Here is a 14,928-nt window from a genome sequence, read left to right as displayed (position 1 = left end):
TTATATATTTTTTCTCTTGCTGTGACAAGGTAATTAGTGTTTGTAACAGTAAGTGGTATTTCAATTCACAACAGAAGAGAAAATCTGAAGGTAAGCAAGTATGAATTAGTCCTATTAAACTTCTCAATCTAGACTTTTTAAAAAAAAATTTATTTCAAGTCCATTGTACCCGTGTTTTAGGTGATATGCAAGTAACCTCACAAGAAGAATTATATACATGCATGGAATACTTAAAAGTCAAGGTATTGCCTCCTTAGCTTCCTCTGGAGTGATCTCCTGAGAGTACAGTTCTGTAAAGAGTGCAGGCAGCCAGTACTGAGGTTCTCCAGCTGCCTGCGTATCCAGCCAGGCCATTCCTTCCTTCAGCAAGTGTTCCTGTTGAAACAGAGCAGAAACTGAGTAAAACTGAACTAAATGGCTGAGAAGCCATCAACAGGCCTCATCCCACTTTTATTGTAGGGTAATGGAGTGTGTAGAACTCAGTATTTTTACTTATCTTGAGCAGGGAAAGATACAGTTTGGATATCCAATCAAATCTACCCTGCTGTTTATGCAGGACCTGAGCTAACAAAATTCAAGTTTTAACCAAGACTAGTGAAGCCACAGGAATATCTACAACTCCTGAGACTCTACTGTCTTTAACCTATGTTTAAGTAGTATGTACCCTGCAGGTCTATCACCTGTGCATGCTATGGTAACACAACCTCACCGTAGTGTATGCAGCTGTGCTGCAGGAACAGCCACTCTACCCCCATCACTGAACTCCACTGTGCACAAGAGACCTTCATACGTACCAGTATTTGCTTTGCACGTTCCATCTCCCATTTCAGACTGGACCTGATCTCACTGACTGTTACATAGCCCTTTTTCTGAAATGAGAGAGAAAAATACTGTGTGCTTATAATCAAGTCCATAGCTGCACATGGACAATTTTGCCCACAGGTCTGATCTAATCATAGCACAAGTTCTAGATTCGTATCTGTGCTGGAATTTGCGCTTTCTACACCATGCTTTCCCTGTCATGGAAGTAATAAGATTCCTTCAGAGTGGTCGTACTTTAAAATAGCTTGGATCAGTACCTCTGCCAGCTGCAAGACGACTGTGTGATCCATGTTCAGTTCAGCTGGTACAGACTGGACCAGATATGTTCCACCAACAGGGATAATCCCAAAGCCATTTCCCAAGACCTTCAGTTTCTTGATTGCACGAAGGAGATCATCCCTGAAAAGCAAGGGTTAATGCAAGGCTTTAAACCAAGAGAGCCTCTCTCAAACTGCTTCTTTAATTCTGCAGCTGAGAAGAAGCTATAAGCTATAGCAAGTGGCTACTTGCTGCAATTTCAGGTAATCAACAGCCAAAAATTTCTTTTAGTGTTTATATCTTTGCCCATCTACAGAAGTGCAGAGTTTCATTAAAGACATTTGTAGCATCTAAGCTGCAAGTGCTAAATCTAAGATTCAGCCCAACTTACTAATTATGGTGAGTTGGGTCCTAACATTGATTTCTGTAAGGGCATGTATTGGTCCCTTCCTTACAGCTCAGACCACAACAGCTTCAGCAGACTGTCACAGTAAGAGAGCTGGATTTGCAAGGAATTCATCCTCTCCAGCTCAAGAGGACAGTTCTTCATGCTTTAGTGCTCACTCCTGCTTTTTGAAATATTTAAGTCATTAACTACAAAGCATGTGTAAGTGGCTCAATTGCTAGAATTTGGAGTCAAATTAACAACAGCAACTTCAAGCCTAGTTGAGATCAGTCACCCTCTTCTTCCACAAATTCTACTCGATTCCACCCTCTTGTAATATCCAGGCACTCACTGGCTTACTTCCTGAGCAAACTTCCCTCTTCCCTTCAGCACTTGTTGATGAAGTTCTTCTAGTGTTATCAGACCTAGAAGTCAACAAAAGGGGACAGGAAAACCTTACTGCACAGAAAGAGAACTACTCCAGCACAAGTAGTAAAGGCTCCTTTTTGTGTTTACCACTGAATCACCCCTGCCTTACATTATACAAGTGGGTTCTTCATTGTTCCCCATTTCAAGCCTTGGATGAGATAAGCATTTAGTCACTTCTGTTCCTACAATTAACATGCAGCACCCAGGTGCTGCCTTCTTCCACAAACTTGTCAGAGTTTCAACTGGACTTTGCTGTAGCCCACTCTTGGTCTCCGATTGCCCTTTTGGAGCGAACACCTAGTACATTTTCATTAGGCACTTACCACTAGTAATCAATGAATCATTAAGGTTGGAAAAGACCTCCAAGATCACCTGGTCCCCTACCACCAATGTCACCCACTAAACCATGTCCCTAAGTGTCACGTCCAACCTTTCCTTGAACACTCCCAGGGATGCTTACTCCACCACCACCCTGGAAAACCCATCCCACTGCCTGACCGCTCTTTCAGAGAAGAAATGTCCCTGAGTTTCCAACCTCAACCTCCCCTGATGTAACTTGAGGCCATTCCCTCTAGTCCTATCACTGGTTATCTGTGAGAAGAGGCTGACCTCCAGCTCCCCACACCGTCCTTTCAGGCAGTTGCAGCGAGCAATGAGGTCTCCCTGAGCCTCCTCTTCTGCAGGCTAAGCAATCCCAGTTCCCTCAGCCACTCCTCATAAGACTTGTATCCAGGCCCTTCACCAGCTTTGTAGCGCTTCTCTGGACATGCTCCAGGGCCTCGATGTCCTTCTGGTAGTGAGGGGCCCAAAGCTGAACACAGTACTCAGGTGCAGCCTCATCAGAATCAAGTACAGGGGGCCAATCACCTCCCTGGTCCTGATGGCTACACTACTCCTGATAGAAGCCAGGATGCCGTTGACCTGCTTGGCCACCTGTGCACACTGCTGGCTCATGTTCAGGCAAGCATCAACCAGCACCCCCAGGTCCTTTTTCTCTGCACAGCTTTCGAGCCACTCTGCCCCAGGCCTGTAGCGCTGCATGGGGTTGTTGGGGCCAAAGTGCAGGACCCAGCACTAAGCCATGTTACAACTCATCCCATCCTGTCCACGTTCCTCTGCAGGGCCTCCCTACCCTCCCACAGATCGACACTAACTCTTCTAGTTATTGCTGCAATCCTTTAGAGACAATCTTACTACCAGTCTCAAAGCAATAACTTAATGGTTTTGTACTCCTTCCAGACTGTCATTTATCACTGTTTCCCTTCCCACCGTACCAGGAGTTAGTTTTGTTATCTAGGAAGGGCAGAGTTGGTTGATTTCTGTAAAAATCAGTGAAGCTAGGTGATTACCAGTGGTACAGTGATAAAATGTTGTAGAAACAAAACAAGCGTTTTGGGGGGTGCAATGGAGACAGAACTGTCAGCTCCACATTCTGGGAAATCTAGTAAAGAATGCTATGCTGAGCGATGAGACTCATTTTTACGTGGACAAGGTATACTCCCATTCTCCTAGAAAACAGACACAGAGCTATTCTCACCTCCATTCCTGTGTTTCAGAGCCAGGCAAACTTCAATAATCTGCACGCCCAATTCATAGTAAAAGTCTCCAACTCCCAGCATTTCTGACCAGAATCCTTTACCAGCTGTGAAGCGAGAAAGGGGAAAGCGATTGGACCACTGCCAAAAACATCTTCCTTGACAGTTACTGGTACCAAGCAGCCTGCTCACAAACCTCACTGTGAGGACTCAGATGCCTCAGTGAAGAGTCTCCAATTTGGTCATCTCCACCTCTTTTGCTACCCGTTTAAGTAAATAGGGCCTACAGGCATATTATACCAATTCACAAACCCCAAGAATCAAAACGCCGTTAGCTTTCCTCAAGGACAACTTCCACCAGCTCCACTAAAAACTGTTTACAACAGGACAGTAAAGCAAATCTTTAGTCGTTGACCCCTGGTGCCTGCTCCTCACATGCCAGAGGATCCACTCCAATTGTTGCGCACATATCCTGGAACTGGACCCGGAATGCTGGGCTTTTACGGATCTCTTGCTTGTGTTTGCTGGCAAACTCCTCCAAGTTGGTTTTAAACATGTCCAGCTGCTTAGACATCTGGAAGAGAATTACAGAAAACTATTTCTGTCTTAACGCTTTTTTAACACATTTTTGGTGATCACAGCCCCCGTAACGCGCTAAGTGGACGCCGTCCTAAAGCAGCAGTCAAGATTCACCCTGTACAAATGGCACCGGTGGACTCAAAAAGCAGGAAGCAAGAAAGAAGCGCTCGGTAACAATTCACACACACGTGCTTTAACGCCGAACATAAACCAATACCGAACAGGGGCGAAGACAAGGCTATTGCGAACCCGCGGCTGGGCTCAGGACGGCACCGCGCTCTCTGCGCCCCGCAGGCCGGGGAGGCCGCGGAGCTGCCCGGCCGGGAGGCGGGACCCGAAGCGGGACGCGAAACGAAGCCGAGGGCGGCGGCCGGGCCCACCGCCACGGGGCACGGCGCGGCGGGGTCCTCCCACCTGGGCCAGCTGGTCTTCGGCCAGGACCGTCCCTCGCTCCTTGTACTTGGCCTGCGGGAAGAGAGGAGGCCGCTGGGGAGGGCGCCGGGCGGGCAAACCCCGCAGCGGAGGAGGTGCCGCTCCTCACGGACCCGCGGCCCCAGGCGAGCGAGGAAGCCACCGGGGGGCTCCCTGCGCGGCCCGGCCCGGCCGCAGGCCCCGCCGCCCCCTCACCTCCGCCAGCTTCTTCTTGGCGACGGCGCCCGCGCCCACGCCCCGCCGGTGCATCCCGGCCCCTCCGCCAGCCGCGCGCCTGCCGACGTCATCGCCTCGCGACGCGCGGCGCCGGCGCGGGGCGGGACCTGCGCGGCCCCGCCTCGCGGAGGGGCCGGGCCGGGCCGGGGGCGGGGGGGCTGCGGGGGCAGAGCCTCTGCGCCTGGGGCCGGGGCTGCGCTGCGGGAGGAGCCCGGGGGTGGTCGGGGTCGGGCCCCCGGCGGAGCCCCTGTGAGGGGGGTGCCCGCCCCGCGCGGGGCTCCGGCAGCCTCGGGCCGAGCTCAGCGACCCCCAGAACGCGGGGCGACCCTGAGGAGCCTTGCTCGGAACGACGCCTTTTGTAAAAAAAAAGTCCTTTGGTAACGTGTTCTAGCCCGTCCCCAAATGAAGCCTGAACTAAATCTCATTGCGGCTTCAGGATAACGTCTTTATTTCTCACATTGGCAAAGCGGACAATATGCACAGAGCAGAATGAACGCCGGGGGGCTTCCTCCGGGGGGAGTCCATCGACAGAGTGAAGGGAGAGCTCCGTGAGGGTCCTGGAGTTACACGGTCCTAACGAAGCAGAAGCGGGAGAGAAAAGCATAAATCCCTGTGGGGCCACACTTAATCCATTTTATTTTGGTTTCTACAGGAAACAAAGCATACGTTACTGGCTTCTTTACCCACCAGCCCCCTCTGATACCTTGGAAATCCGTTTTGATAGCAGGACAGACGTCTCAAAGTTAGTAAGTATCTAACAGCAAGTATCTACAGCTTTTGAGAGAAATCAGCAACTGGTTAGAGGAGAGAAATGCATTTTTTTTTTTTTTTTTTATTTTCCCCCTCCTCTGCGGGAAAGGCTGCAGGATGAGCTCAAGAGTTAATTGTTTTCTCTGGCTTGCTTGCTTGCTGGCCACTTAGTACACATTGTCTGACCAAGGGGCATGGAACTGGCTGTAGCACAGAGCTGCCTTTTATTTCCAGCCTATCTGTGGCCAGTTCACCCTTTTTCATTCTTGTCTAACTTTTGCCATTAGCATAAATAGCTGTTCTCTCTGTTTGTTTGTTTTAATAGATGGTGACTTTGTTTCTCTCAGTCTTCATTTTACTAGAGCCCCTAAGATGGGCTCTCCATTTCCTTGAGCCTTCTCAGGACCTTCCCCTGGACATTTTGCATCCCAATTTCTTGTTGTATTTCTTTCTGAATGTCTTTCATACTTAGGTATGTTGAGTAGAAAAATAAAACTATTTTCTGTAAGTGGTTAGATGAACATCTAATTTTCTCATAAAAATAGGGAAAAGAATTTACTAACCTGCCTTCTCTAGACAGTCATAACTTGAAATTTGTCCATCCCCCAGTTTATCATATCAATGATTTGAAGATCCTCTTGCAGAGCCAAACTCTGGCCAAAGCTCTTAACTCTCCAATGAAATTCATCTGAGCTACACCATGTGAGCACTCAACAGCTATGAAAAAATGAGCACTGCATCAAGGACCTTTGGGGCAAAACCTTTGTACAATGCTGGAATGGGATCTGAAGGGATGTTTTTAACAACAGGAACAGGTAGAACAACCACTCACGTTGGTCTGCAGAGGTCAATCGACATTAGCCATGTCAGAAACTCCTGGTTCAAAACATCCTTCAAATCTTCTGAACCTTCCAGAGAAGTAAAACTGCAAGAAATGTGCCATGCCATAAAGACAGAGGAAAGGAAACCATCCAAATGTGTATATAACAATCTTATCTCCATTGCATCAAGTTCACAGGTATATTTTATTTTCCTTGTCTTCTAATACCTTTGACTTAGTGCATTGCTTGCCACCTTGTCAATCCTACCAACGTTTCCGTTTTTCTTTCCCTGCTCTTGGGAAATGAGACTGTTCTGTACCATTAGCAGTGTCAGTGGGGAGGAACTGGGGGATGAGCTGACTCAAAGAAAGAAAGCCAGGAGGATTTCTTTCTCTCTTCCTGGGTTGAGCATGATTCAAACCTCAAGCTCTTGTCTCAGTTCATCTTTCTTCTTTGTTCACCACTTCCTATCTCCACAGCCAAGAGGATGCATTTTCTTCTTATTTTTCAGTACTGTGCAATTCTTAACTAAATTTATTTGTATATATAAAAAACTTTTAAAATCTTAAAAGGGAGCCTTTCCTCCCTCTATAAGCTGAAACAGCCACATACAAATCTCTGCCTAGATCAAGGATTAGTTAACTAAAAAGATCTGAATCCATATGACATTTTCTTCATCATCTTTTCCTCCAGGCACCAGTTAGATTTTTGACAAGGTTAGTCATTTGCTTCTTAAGAGAAGTCCCTCTGCTGCCTCCTGGGCAGTGCAGTAGAGCCATGGACTAGGAGAGACAGTTTGAAGGAAAGGACACTATGCTCTCAGTAACTGTTTTTCTGTTCTGTAAAATAGAAGTGCCAGTGAAGAAGAGTGAATAAAGGTACAATCTTCGTGGCTGGAGGTGTTCCCCTAAGTGTAGCAAAACAACAACACAACAGCAAAAACCAACAGAACCTATTTTTGACATGATGAGATCCTGCTACAGAACACTGCTTTGATCTTGGTCAGTCTGGGATATCTAGCACTGAATATGTCTGTCAGGCTTAGGAGAAGAGAAGGAACAGTCCTGTAACACCCTCCGCCCTCCCCCCCCCCATCCTCTCTTAAACCCAGCAGGCATCAAACCAAAGGCAGAATGAAGCAGCATCTATGCCCCAAGCTCACAAAGGGAAGCCTTTGTTTCTGAGAAGGACTTTTTCACCCCACATATTGTGGGTTTTTTTGTTTTTGTTTTTGTTTTTGTTTTATTATTATTTGCAATTAAGGAGATTAGGGGAAACACTGCATTTTTTTTAATATTATTATTAAATGACGCTAATCAAGCAGATTAATCTTTAGCACCAAAAGTGTGTGTCATTCCCCCTCCCTTTCCCTCCCCTCCACTCCTATGTGAGAACAGGTTAGAAAAATATCTGTCAGGAGTAGTTTAGAGCAAGCTGATCCTGTCTTCTAGGAGAGGTCAGACTAAATGACCTTTCGAGATACAACAAAGCCCTTGTTTCTTTGGTTCTGCATTTTCACTATGACTAGCAATTCTCAATGTCTGATTTTCTGGGTGCTTGGCCTTAACACCTCTGTGAAGCATAACAGTGCTCGTTTCCCCCAAGCCTGGGTCATCCCCCGCACCCTTGTTTCTAAAGCAGTTTTCATTCAAAGGCTGTAAAAGACAACAAATGCCCTGAGATTCTTGTTCTGAGTGACTGTCCCATGACTCCCTGTAAGTTAGAGGTTTCATTCTTTTATCAAAAGACGCTAGAATTGTGCCTGAAGGATGTGAGCTATGTGCAGTAAGTGCCTGTTTTCCTTCCTGACACAGTTTTGGTACTAAGCAGCAGCAACCTGTTAGGCTTTGTAAAATCCCCTTCATGTTAAAGAAAGGAAATGTTTCCATCATTTGTTGGCTTTAAAAAAAATAAATAAATAAAAATAGAAATTGCTTGAGAACAGATTTTTGTTTGAACTCAATTGTCTAATCTTTTTGAACATTTGCAACATGAGGTAAGATTGGGGGGCAGTGAAACACGCTATTGACAGGCTGTGGATATGCTGACACAGCACAAAGCTGTGCAGCACAGAGAAGGCACTCTCAGCCAGATGGCTTGGGAAATGAAGGCACTAGCTGGAACAAGAGAGAGCACCATATGGACTAAGTTACCTTCCTGAGAGGTACCTTTTAAGAATTAGATTGCATCTCCATCATTCCTGTAACCAGTGTAGATACATCCAAATAAAACTGCAATTGTCTCCAGTGACATAGATCGAAAACAAACTGGGGAATTCCTTGAGTCACTCGGGTATCTCTACTGCATAATTTCACATTTAGATCTCATGCTTTTCATAGTAAGAGTGTGTAGCAGTGATACAATGGCAGAACTCTTTTGTTTATTTTTGCCTTGTGGGACGATTTGATCAAAAATGTTTTGCAGGAATGTATCAGTTTCATCCCAGTTTTCACTGGAAAGTTTTCTTTTGATAGGGTTTTGAGTAGAATAGAATGGAATGGTTTTATTAGGTCAAAGCATTTCAATTTAACTTCTCCATTACTGTAGTGTTAGTATGTTGCAGGAATGGATGTGCTTCAGCCCTGTCAAAAGACAGCACTGACTTTTTTAAAGTGCTGGGTTTTGATGAGGCTGTTCTCATACTTCCAAAGGGGAAAAAAAAACAAAACAAAAAAAAAGCACTTTATATTTTTGAAGTGTGTGTTTTGTGAGAAATTGTAAAGTTTTAGAAGCTTTTTTGTCTTGGTTATTTTTGTCACTCATGAGACAATGGCAAAATATGGAATTCCCTTTTGAAACAAAAGTCTTTTTGTTTTCCTATGCTGACAGTGTTATCACCAATTCCTGCCCTAAAACATCCCTTCAAAAATTGAACATTTGGGACCTCATCCCTCCCTCGGGGATCAGACTTTGTATTTATTTCCTATTCTGCCAATCTCACCTCTGATTTTTCTTGTTTTTTAGAAGCCAAGCAAAGAAGTCTTTGGCTTCATGGTTGTGCAGGTCCAAGCTTTGGCCATTCACAGCTGATACTTGTGGCTCAACTTCTCTCTTGTATGTCTCAATGACGTTGCTGAAAAGGCAAAAATGGGAAGAAAGACATCAGCCTGAGATGCCACAAGAGGGTGCTGAAATGCTGCTTTTCCACAAAACCCAACTCCTTCCCACTCCATCTACCAAGCAGAGAAGAAGGCAATGTTGGATAGAGAGAAGGATAGTTGTTCTGTGTGCCGACAGACAAGAAACGCTTCAAGGAGTTAAGAAAAAAAGAAGAAAGTCCCCAGAGAATCACTGCTGCAGTCCAAGGAAAATATCCTCAGCTCTACGTTATTTTGTAGCCATCAGTTGCCTGACAACAGCTGCCAGTTCAAATCATGGGAGCGTTGAAACTCTGTGTACTTACTCGCTTTTCTTCTCTCGCCTGGCTAGCAACCATTCCACAAAGTTCTTCTTCAGCATGTTATCCATTGTGCGGCTGTAATCACTTGCCAGGGTGGCCTCAGAGTAGCGTTTTTGCACAGGTCTGGCACTGGGAGTCCTTATACTTATGCTACAGTAAGAGTACAGATAGAGTGAGTCCTGCTCAGACAAAGACCAAGCACTATGCAGTTTTGCTTGGGTTGCATGGGATTGCCCATGCATCCCCTAAGGTCAGCAAAGTTTTGTGATCACTTCTAATTCTTTTTTGGTACAGGTGATTGTTCCTGCACTGTGAAGTGAAGAGTTAACTGAGAAGCAGCTAGTGATCTCATCCATTTATCTGGCTGCTAACACATTTGCTGCTCACATTTGACATCTCAGGAGGAGATGAACTTGGGATATTTGCTGATGTCTGGAGTCAGAGTAGCTTTTCTGCCATAGCCTGATGGATATAGACTTTGACTAAGTGAGAAGACACTGAGTATACTCAGATTCCCTTCTCTAGTGAGCTGCACACACAGGGCCGAGGGAATCTTCCTGTGTCCTCAAGAGCCTGAGGGGTGGACAGCAGGAGACAAGGTCCAGAACTTGAAGCCAGTGCTGGTCTGACAGTGTAGACGTACTTGGTGGCTAGCTAAGTTAGCAAAAGATATCAAGACTGACCTTTTTTTTAGTGTTATTATCTGGAATTGCAGCAACTCTTGCTGCTCTAATAGGGTTTCTTTTAGATCTTCTCATGTGGTAGTTGGAAGAATCAGAGAAAGAGATGGAAAGTCTTTATGTACCTGCTTCACGTAACTGGCCACATTTTCAGAAGCTTTGAAATATCAGATGCCCCCTAGCCTTATTCATGGGAGACAATTACATTTTGTTTCTATTTCCCAGCCAACCTTCACTTCCTGGTTGACTTCCAGCTTGTTACTCCCAACCTGGAGCAATGTAGTTTTTAGGGAAAACTTGGGAGTTCTTGGCTCTGGCTCACAGGCTTTAATTTGAGACCTCTCTTATCATTTGCTCATCTCTGTATGCTTTGCTGTCTTTCTATTATCCAAGAGCTACCTCAGGACTTATGTTCTCATCTATTTACCAGGATGCCAAGGGAAATAGTCTACTTGCCTCCAGTAGGAAGCTGGAAAAGGCTCAAAATACATTGTGGGCTTTCCAAAACACTTACCCTGAGACGTTCTCTTCCATCAAAACAAAGCTCAAAGAAGCAAAAAGCAGAGAAAGAACTTTCAAAGACATCATTTTCTTGGCTGATTTCTCTGTTCAGAAGCAGAGGGCAATCCAGATGCCTGGCCCCTGGGATACATAAGTGAATGACAGTGAACCCAGAGAGCTGGGCAATGGTTAGGCATGTGCCTGTGCTTGTAAACATGTTTCTTTCCTTGTCCTTGTGCTCAGAACAGCCTTCTCCAACCTACAAAGCTCTCCTTTGCTATTCACAGTTAAGTTACTTTTTCAATAACAATGCTCTTTCACCACAGTGGTGTTTTTTAACGTCTGTGATTTGCACACTCGTGGAGGCGAGGACATTGTATTGTTCCACATTTACAAGCTGACCCTGTGGGTACCTCATTGTGCTTTAAGGGTCAATTCAGTCTTAAGTATGCGAACAAGAACACACATTGGATCAGGCAATTCAAGAGCAAACAGGAGTTACATCGCATCCTGCTTATCCCATACTGCAGTTCTGCAGGATTTAGCAGCCTGATCTAATTCCTGGGAAACTTTCTGTAGGGATGGATAATGCCTTATGTCAGGACTGATGCCAGAGTCAGTGAATATCTGTTATGAAAAAATATCTCAGGATAGTGACGAGATCAAATTCCAAGATTTATTAGTTTCAAGCTGTTCCTAGTCCTCATGTCCACAGTTCAGCTCGGTAGACCTTGGACATTTGAGGACAAATTGGACAAATAACTATTCCAGCTCTGCAAACTCTGTACAAAAATGGTTTTGATCAAGGCTCTCACCTCACTCTTTGTTATTAATATTTAGGGAATGTGCATTGCACTGGAGAACTACTGTTAACAGGCATAATATAGTAAAGAAGTCTAGATCAGGACTTAGATATCCTTCAAAAATTCATTCATACATTAGTGAAACTTTACTCATAAGTAGCAATTTGCATTCTTACAACTGCCCAATTATTATTCTGGAGAAAAGAATTTGTAAGTTTGGATGTTGTTCGTAACTGAGACTTTTCTGTTTGTTTGTTTCTGGGAAGACTGACTTTTTTTTTTTTTTTTACAAACATTTTGGCCTGATATAGGCTAAATACTAAATGTGTTACATTATCTCAGAGATATCAAATCGAGAGAAATACTTTTAAAATCAAAGGTGTTATATATTGAACAATGGCAAAACCCATGAAGTATTTACAGCTAAAGCAGTAAGAGGCAAATAGTTATAGAGTGTATTAATAGGAAAAGTAGGTTTCATTATACAAAAAGCCAAGGAGTATTTTAAATTAAAGTTGAGAAAAGTGTCATGATTAAATAAGAAGTTTTCCCTCTTATTTGCTATTCATTACATATATTACTATAGTTATGATGGTGAATCTGAAAATAGCTAAGTCATTCAAGAATATTGTTCTGCTTAAGATAATTATTTATGAAAATAGGAGAGGACATATACTGTAGCCTTAATTTTAAGAAAGGGTAGCACTTATTCTCTGCAGAATTTATCTAAGCAGCAAGGAAAAACAGTCTGCATTTCTGGAGATTGTAGAGAAACCATTCCTGAATTAATACAAGACCCCTTTGCCTGTATGATACTCAAATCAAGCTTAGTTAGTCCCACCTGGTGTGTCATTACTGCTAACTGTAGCTGTCGTTACACTGTTTTGATTTTCCAATTTGACTCCTTCACAAAAGGAAGAGTAATATCTACCTGTGGGATCTTTACTAGGGGAAGGTCTTCAAATCCCGTGTGCAATACTATCTGCTTTGAAAGAAGAGTTATCCCTGTTTTATTCATAGCTGGAAGGATACAAAAAGCAGCTAACAACCAATTTCTCATCATTTCCCTGTGTAGGATATGTTTAAAGGGGCAGATCCCAGCCTGAGGCTTGCCATGTACTGAATCCTCCTCTGAAATAACGGTCTTTCCCTTTACAACATGATGTGTACTGCTGTAGTTCTTTTCCACCAAACCTATCAAGGAAATTGCTAGTCGTACACCACTTTAGGAAAAACTCAGCCAAAGGTACAGCTTGTTCCTACTCTGCTATAGATACTGTCTGACACTGTCAAGCACTGCTCACTCTCATCTTAGGAAAAAGAATTAAAGAAAAAGAAAAAAGACTGATATAGAGCTTCTTACCTTTCTACTCCACTGAAGCTGCTCAGAAGATTTCAACCAGTTCTAGTGCTTAGAGGAGACCCTTCAGAGCCTTTATAAACATTAGCAGTGTGGGACCAAACCCACTTCCATGAGGAAAACAGGAAATCAAGCACCTAATCAAAGTAGCTCAAGCCCACTTAGATCTGCTTCATTAGGTCCATTGACCTGCAGAGCAGGAAAATAACCTTTAAAAATATATTTACATTAATGGCAATTACACATTAGTATATCACAAAATCAAGAATGAATGAATGTGTATTGTGGACATAATGCATATGGTATTGATCTAAACCTTAATTCCACATAACACCTCCTTCCGCAGCAAAAGTTTTATTAATATCCATCTCTTCTTTTGAGAAGCACGAGTATCATCTTAGAGAGATCCAGTTTGCTTCTTCTCTCTCTTAAAGTTCAAATAACTGTGCTAAAACCAAGAGCTTCGATTGTTATTTTTGTCATCATCAGCATTGAGTCTGGGCAACCTGACTGTGGTCTGCAATTGCCTTATGCAAACCTAGATACTGAAAGCAGTATCTACCCCCCAAAATCTGTAATCTAAGAGGACAAAATTTGGGATGGATAGCAGCAGGCAGGAAGCTATCAGGAAATAGTGAGGCAGCATTGGTTAACGAGATGGAGGGTGGTGGCACAGCAACAGCCTATATGGGATCAAGGATGGCAGCAAAGTTAACCTGAAGCACAGCAACTATTTTGACTCCTGTCCTGAAGAAGTGCTTTATTATGGTTCTGTAGCTGCTAGGGGTATGTGTCAGTAAGGTAACTGCTTCATCTTGCCCTTGTACAGCTGGATTTAGGAGAGCAGATGTACCCCAGATGTTAATTACACCATTAAAGTGTAAGGGGTTAAACCCCACTCCCACCAGTTCCGCTGCAATCCTATGCCTGGTAAGATGTTCTCTGTGGTGTCTGACCTGCCCTATCCAACCCAAGTCCTATCTGGGAGGAGAACTGGGCCTACTGCATTTTAGTATGTGAGTTCTGGTTGGGGGCTGCTCCAGGGGTGTCTCAGCTACTCCAGGATCCTTGTTGCACCCAGGTTTAATCTGTTGAAGGAACAGAGAAGGATTATTTTTGTGCTATTTTAACACACAAGCTAAGCTCTATTTGCATCTTTCCTGAAGCAGTGCCTGTGGCTGGTTGTGCTGACTTGTAAAACATAGTCCTGTCTGTGGCTTAGTTTCCCTAAGCTGCCTGGACTTTTACAGGAGGTTATCCAAGTTACAACCTTCCCCTCAGGTCTGCCAGCACTTGTTTATGGAGTTCAGCTGAGCTGCTTGGAGCAGTAACCCTGCACACCTGGATTTAGGAGGGATACGTGTGCCTATTCTCCTGGACTTGGGCTGGCTTAGCTACATCATGGATTTGTGCATGAAATAAGTAGACTTCCTTGTTGGGCTGTGCAAGAAGCAGGCCTTAGTGGAAATGCAGTAATAATGGCAAAATTGAAGTGTATCAATGATTTCAGTGTGGGAGAGGGTTTCACTGTGCTAGCACAGTGTCCATGACGTGACTTGTCCTGAACAAATGCAGAAATCCAGCATGATTGAGGTACGTGTCTCTGTGTAAAGCTTCCTACTTTGAAATTCCTTCCTGAAACATACTTTTTCTGCCCCCTACCCCCCCACTGCCCCTTTTTAAAATAAATAGAATCATAGAATACCCTGAGTTGGAAGGGGTCCATGAGAATCATGGAGTCCAGTTCCTAGGTCCTCAAAAGACCACCCAAAAAAATCAGACTATGTATCTGAGAGCATTGTCCAAACACTTCTTGAATTCTGTCAGGCTTGGTGCTGTGACAGCTTCCCTTTGGAAAAACTGAGAAATCTTGTTGAGAAATGCTGCTGTGACACACTATCAGGCATAGGTTTGCTTCAACCACCACCTGTCTTCCTACACCAGGAGTGCACAGAGT

The 14,928-nt window shown here is 44.3% G+C and overlaps 2 protein-coding genes across 5 annotated transcripts; both read right to left on the bottom strand.

Annotated features, from left to right (window-relative positions):
* Positions 1–129: 129 nt before the first annotated feature.
* On the bottom strand, positions 130–4,773 carry SNF8 (SNF8 subunit of ESCRT-II). Of its 3 annotated transcripts, XM_068660533.1 has the most exons (8): positions 4,636–4,773; positions 4,423–4,473; positions 3,865–4,003; positions 3,432–3,536; positions 1,818–1,890; positions 1,080–1,221; positions 795–869; positions 130–375 (listed from the first exon to the last, which is right to left on the bottom strand). In XM_068660533.1, the coding sequence occupies exons 1-8, from the start codon at positions 4,687–4,689 to the stop codon at positions 238–240; spliced, it is 777 nt and encodes a 258-aa protein (XP_068516634.1). In that variant the 5' UTR covers positions 4,690–4,773; the 3' UTR covers positions 130–237. The 3 variants fall into 3 exon arrangements, with proteins under 3 accessions (XP_068516634.1, XP_068516636.1, XP_068516635.1); XM_068660535.1 differs by lacking the exon at positions 3,865–4,003 and having other exon boundaries at positions 4,636–4,713; XM_068660534.1 differs by lacking the exons at positions 4,423–4,473; positions 4,636–4,773 and adding an exon at positions 4,226–4,407.
* Positions 4,774–5,018: 245 nt separating this feature from the next.
* Positions 5,019–13,542, bottom strand: GIP (gastric inhibitory polypeptide). Of its 2 annotated transcripts, none has more exons than XM_068660537.1 (6): positions 12,975–13,530; positions 10,822–10,949; positions 9,631–9,777; positions 9,169–9,300; positions 6,239–6,331; positions 5,019–5,229 (listed from the first exon to the last, which is right to left on the bottom strand). In XM_068660537.1, the coding sequence occupies exons 2-6, from the start codon at positions 10,893–10,895 to the stop codon at positions 5,220–5,222; spliced, it is 456 nt and encodes a 151-aa protein (XP_068516638.1). In that variant the 5' UTR covers positions 10,896–10,949; positions 12,975–13,530; the 3' UTR covers positions 5,019–5,219. The 2 variants fall into 2 exon arrangements, with proteins under 2 accessions (XP_068516638.1, XP_068516637.1); XM_068660536.1 differs by lacking the exon at positions 5,019–5,229 and adding an exon at positions 5,385–5,430 and having other exon boundaries at positions 12,975–13,542.
* Between the last annotated feature and the right edge of the window lie 1,386 nt (positions 13,543–14,928).

Source organism: Anas acuta, chromosome 25 (assembly GCF_963932015.1).
Source record: "Anas acuta chromosome 25, bAnaAcu1.1, whole genome shotgun sequence".
NCBI classification, from domain to species: Eukaryota; Metazoa; Chordata; class Aves; order Anseriformes; family Anatidae; genus Anas; species Anas acuta.
Note: the sequence above shows the minus strand (reverse complement) of the source record. Positions and strands in the feature narration are given on the sequence as shown.

Excerpts from the sequence above, each read along its gene's own strand:
- SNF8 (XM_068660533.1), bottom strand. The coding sequence starts at position 4,689 with ATGCACCGGCGGGGCGTGGGCGCGGGCGCCGTCGCCAAGAAGAAGCTG. Across the intron at positions 4,474-4,635 it reads CCAAGAAGAAGCTGGCGGAG|GCCAAGTACAAGGAGCGAGG; the intron begins GTGAGGGGGCGG and ends CTCTTCCCGCAG. Across the intron at positions 376-794 it reads AACGTGCAAAGCAAATACTG|GAACACTTGCTGAAGGAAGG; the intron begins GTACGTATGAAG and ends CTGTTTCAACAG.
- GIP (XM_068660536.1), bottom strand. The coding sequence starts at position 10,895 with ATGATGTCTTTGAAAGTTCTTTCTCTGCTTTTTGCTTCTTTGAGCTTT. Across the intron at positions 9,778-10,821 it reads ATGGAAGAGAACGTCTCAGG|CATAAGTATAAGGACTCCCA; the intron begins GTAAGTGTTTTG and ends CTCTTACTGTAG. Across the intron at positions 9,301-9,630 it reads AGGCGAGAGAAGAAAAGCGA|CAACGTCATTGAGACATACA; the intron begins GTAAGTACACAG and ends TTGCCTTTTCAG.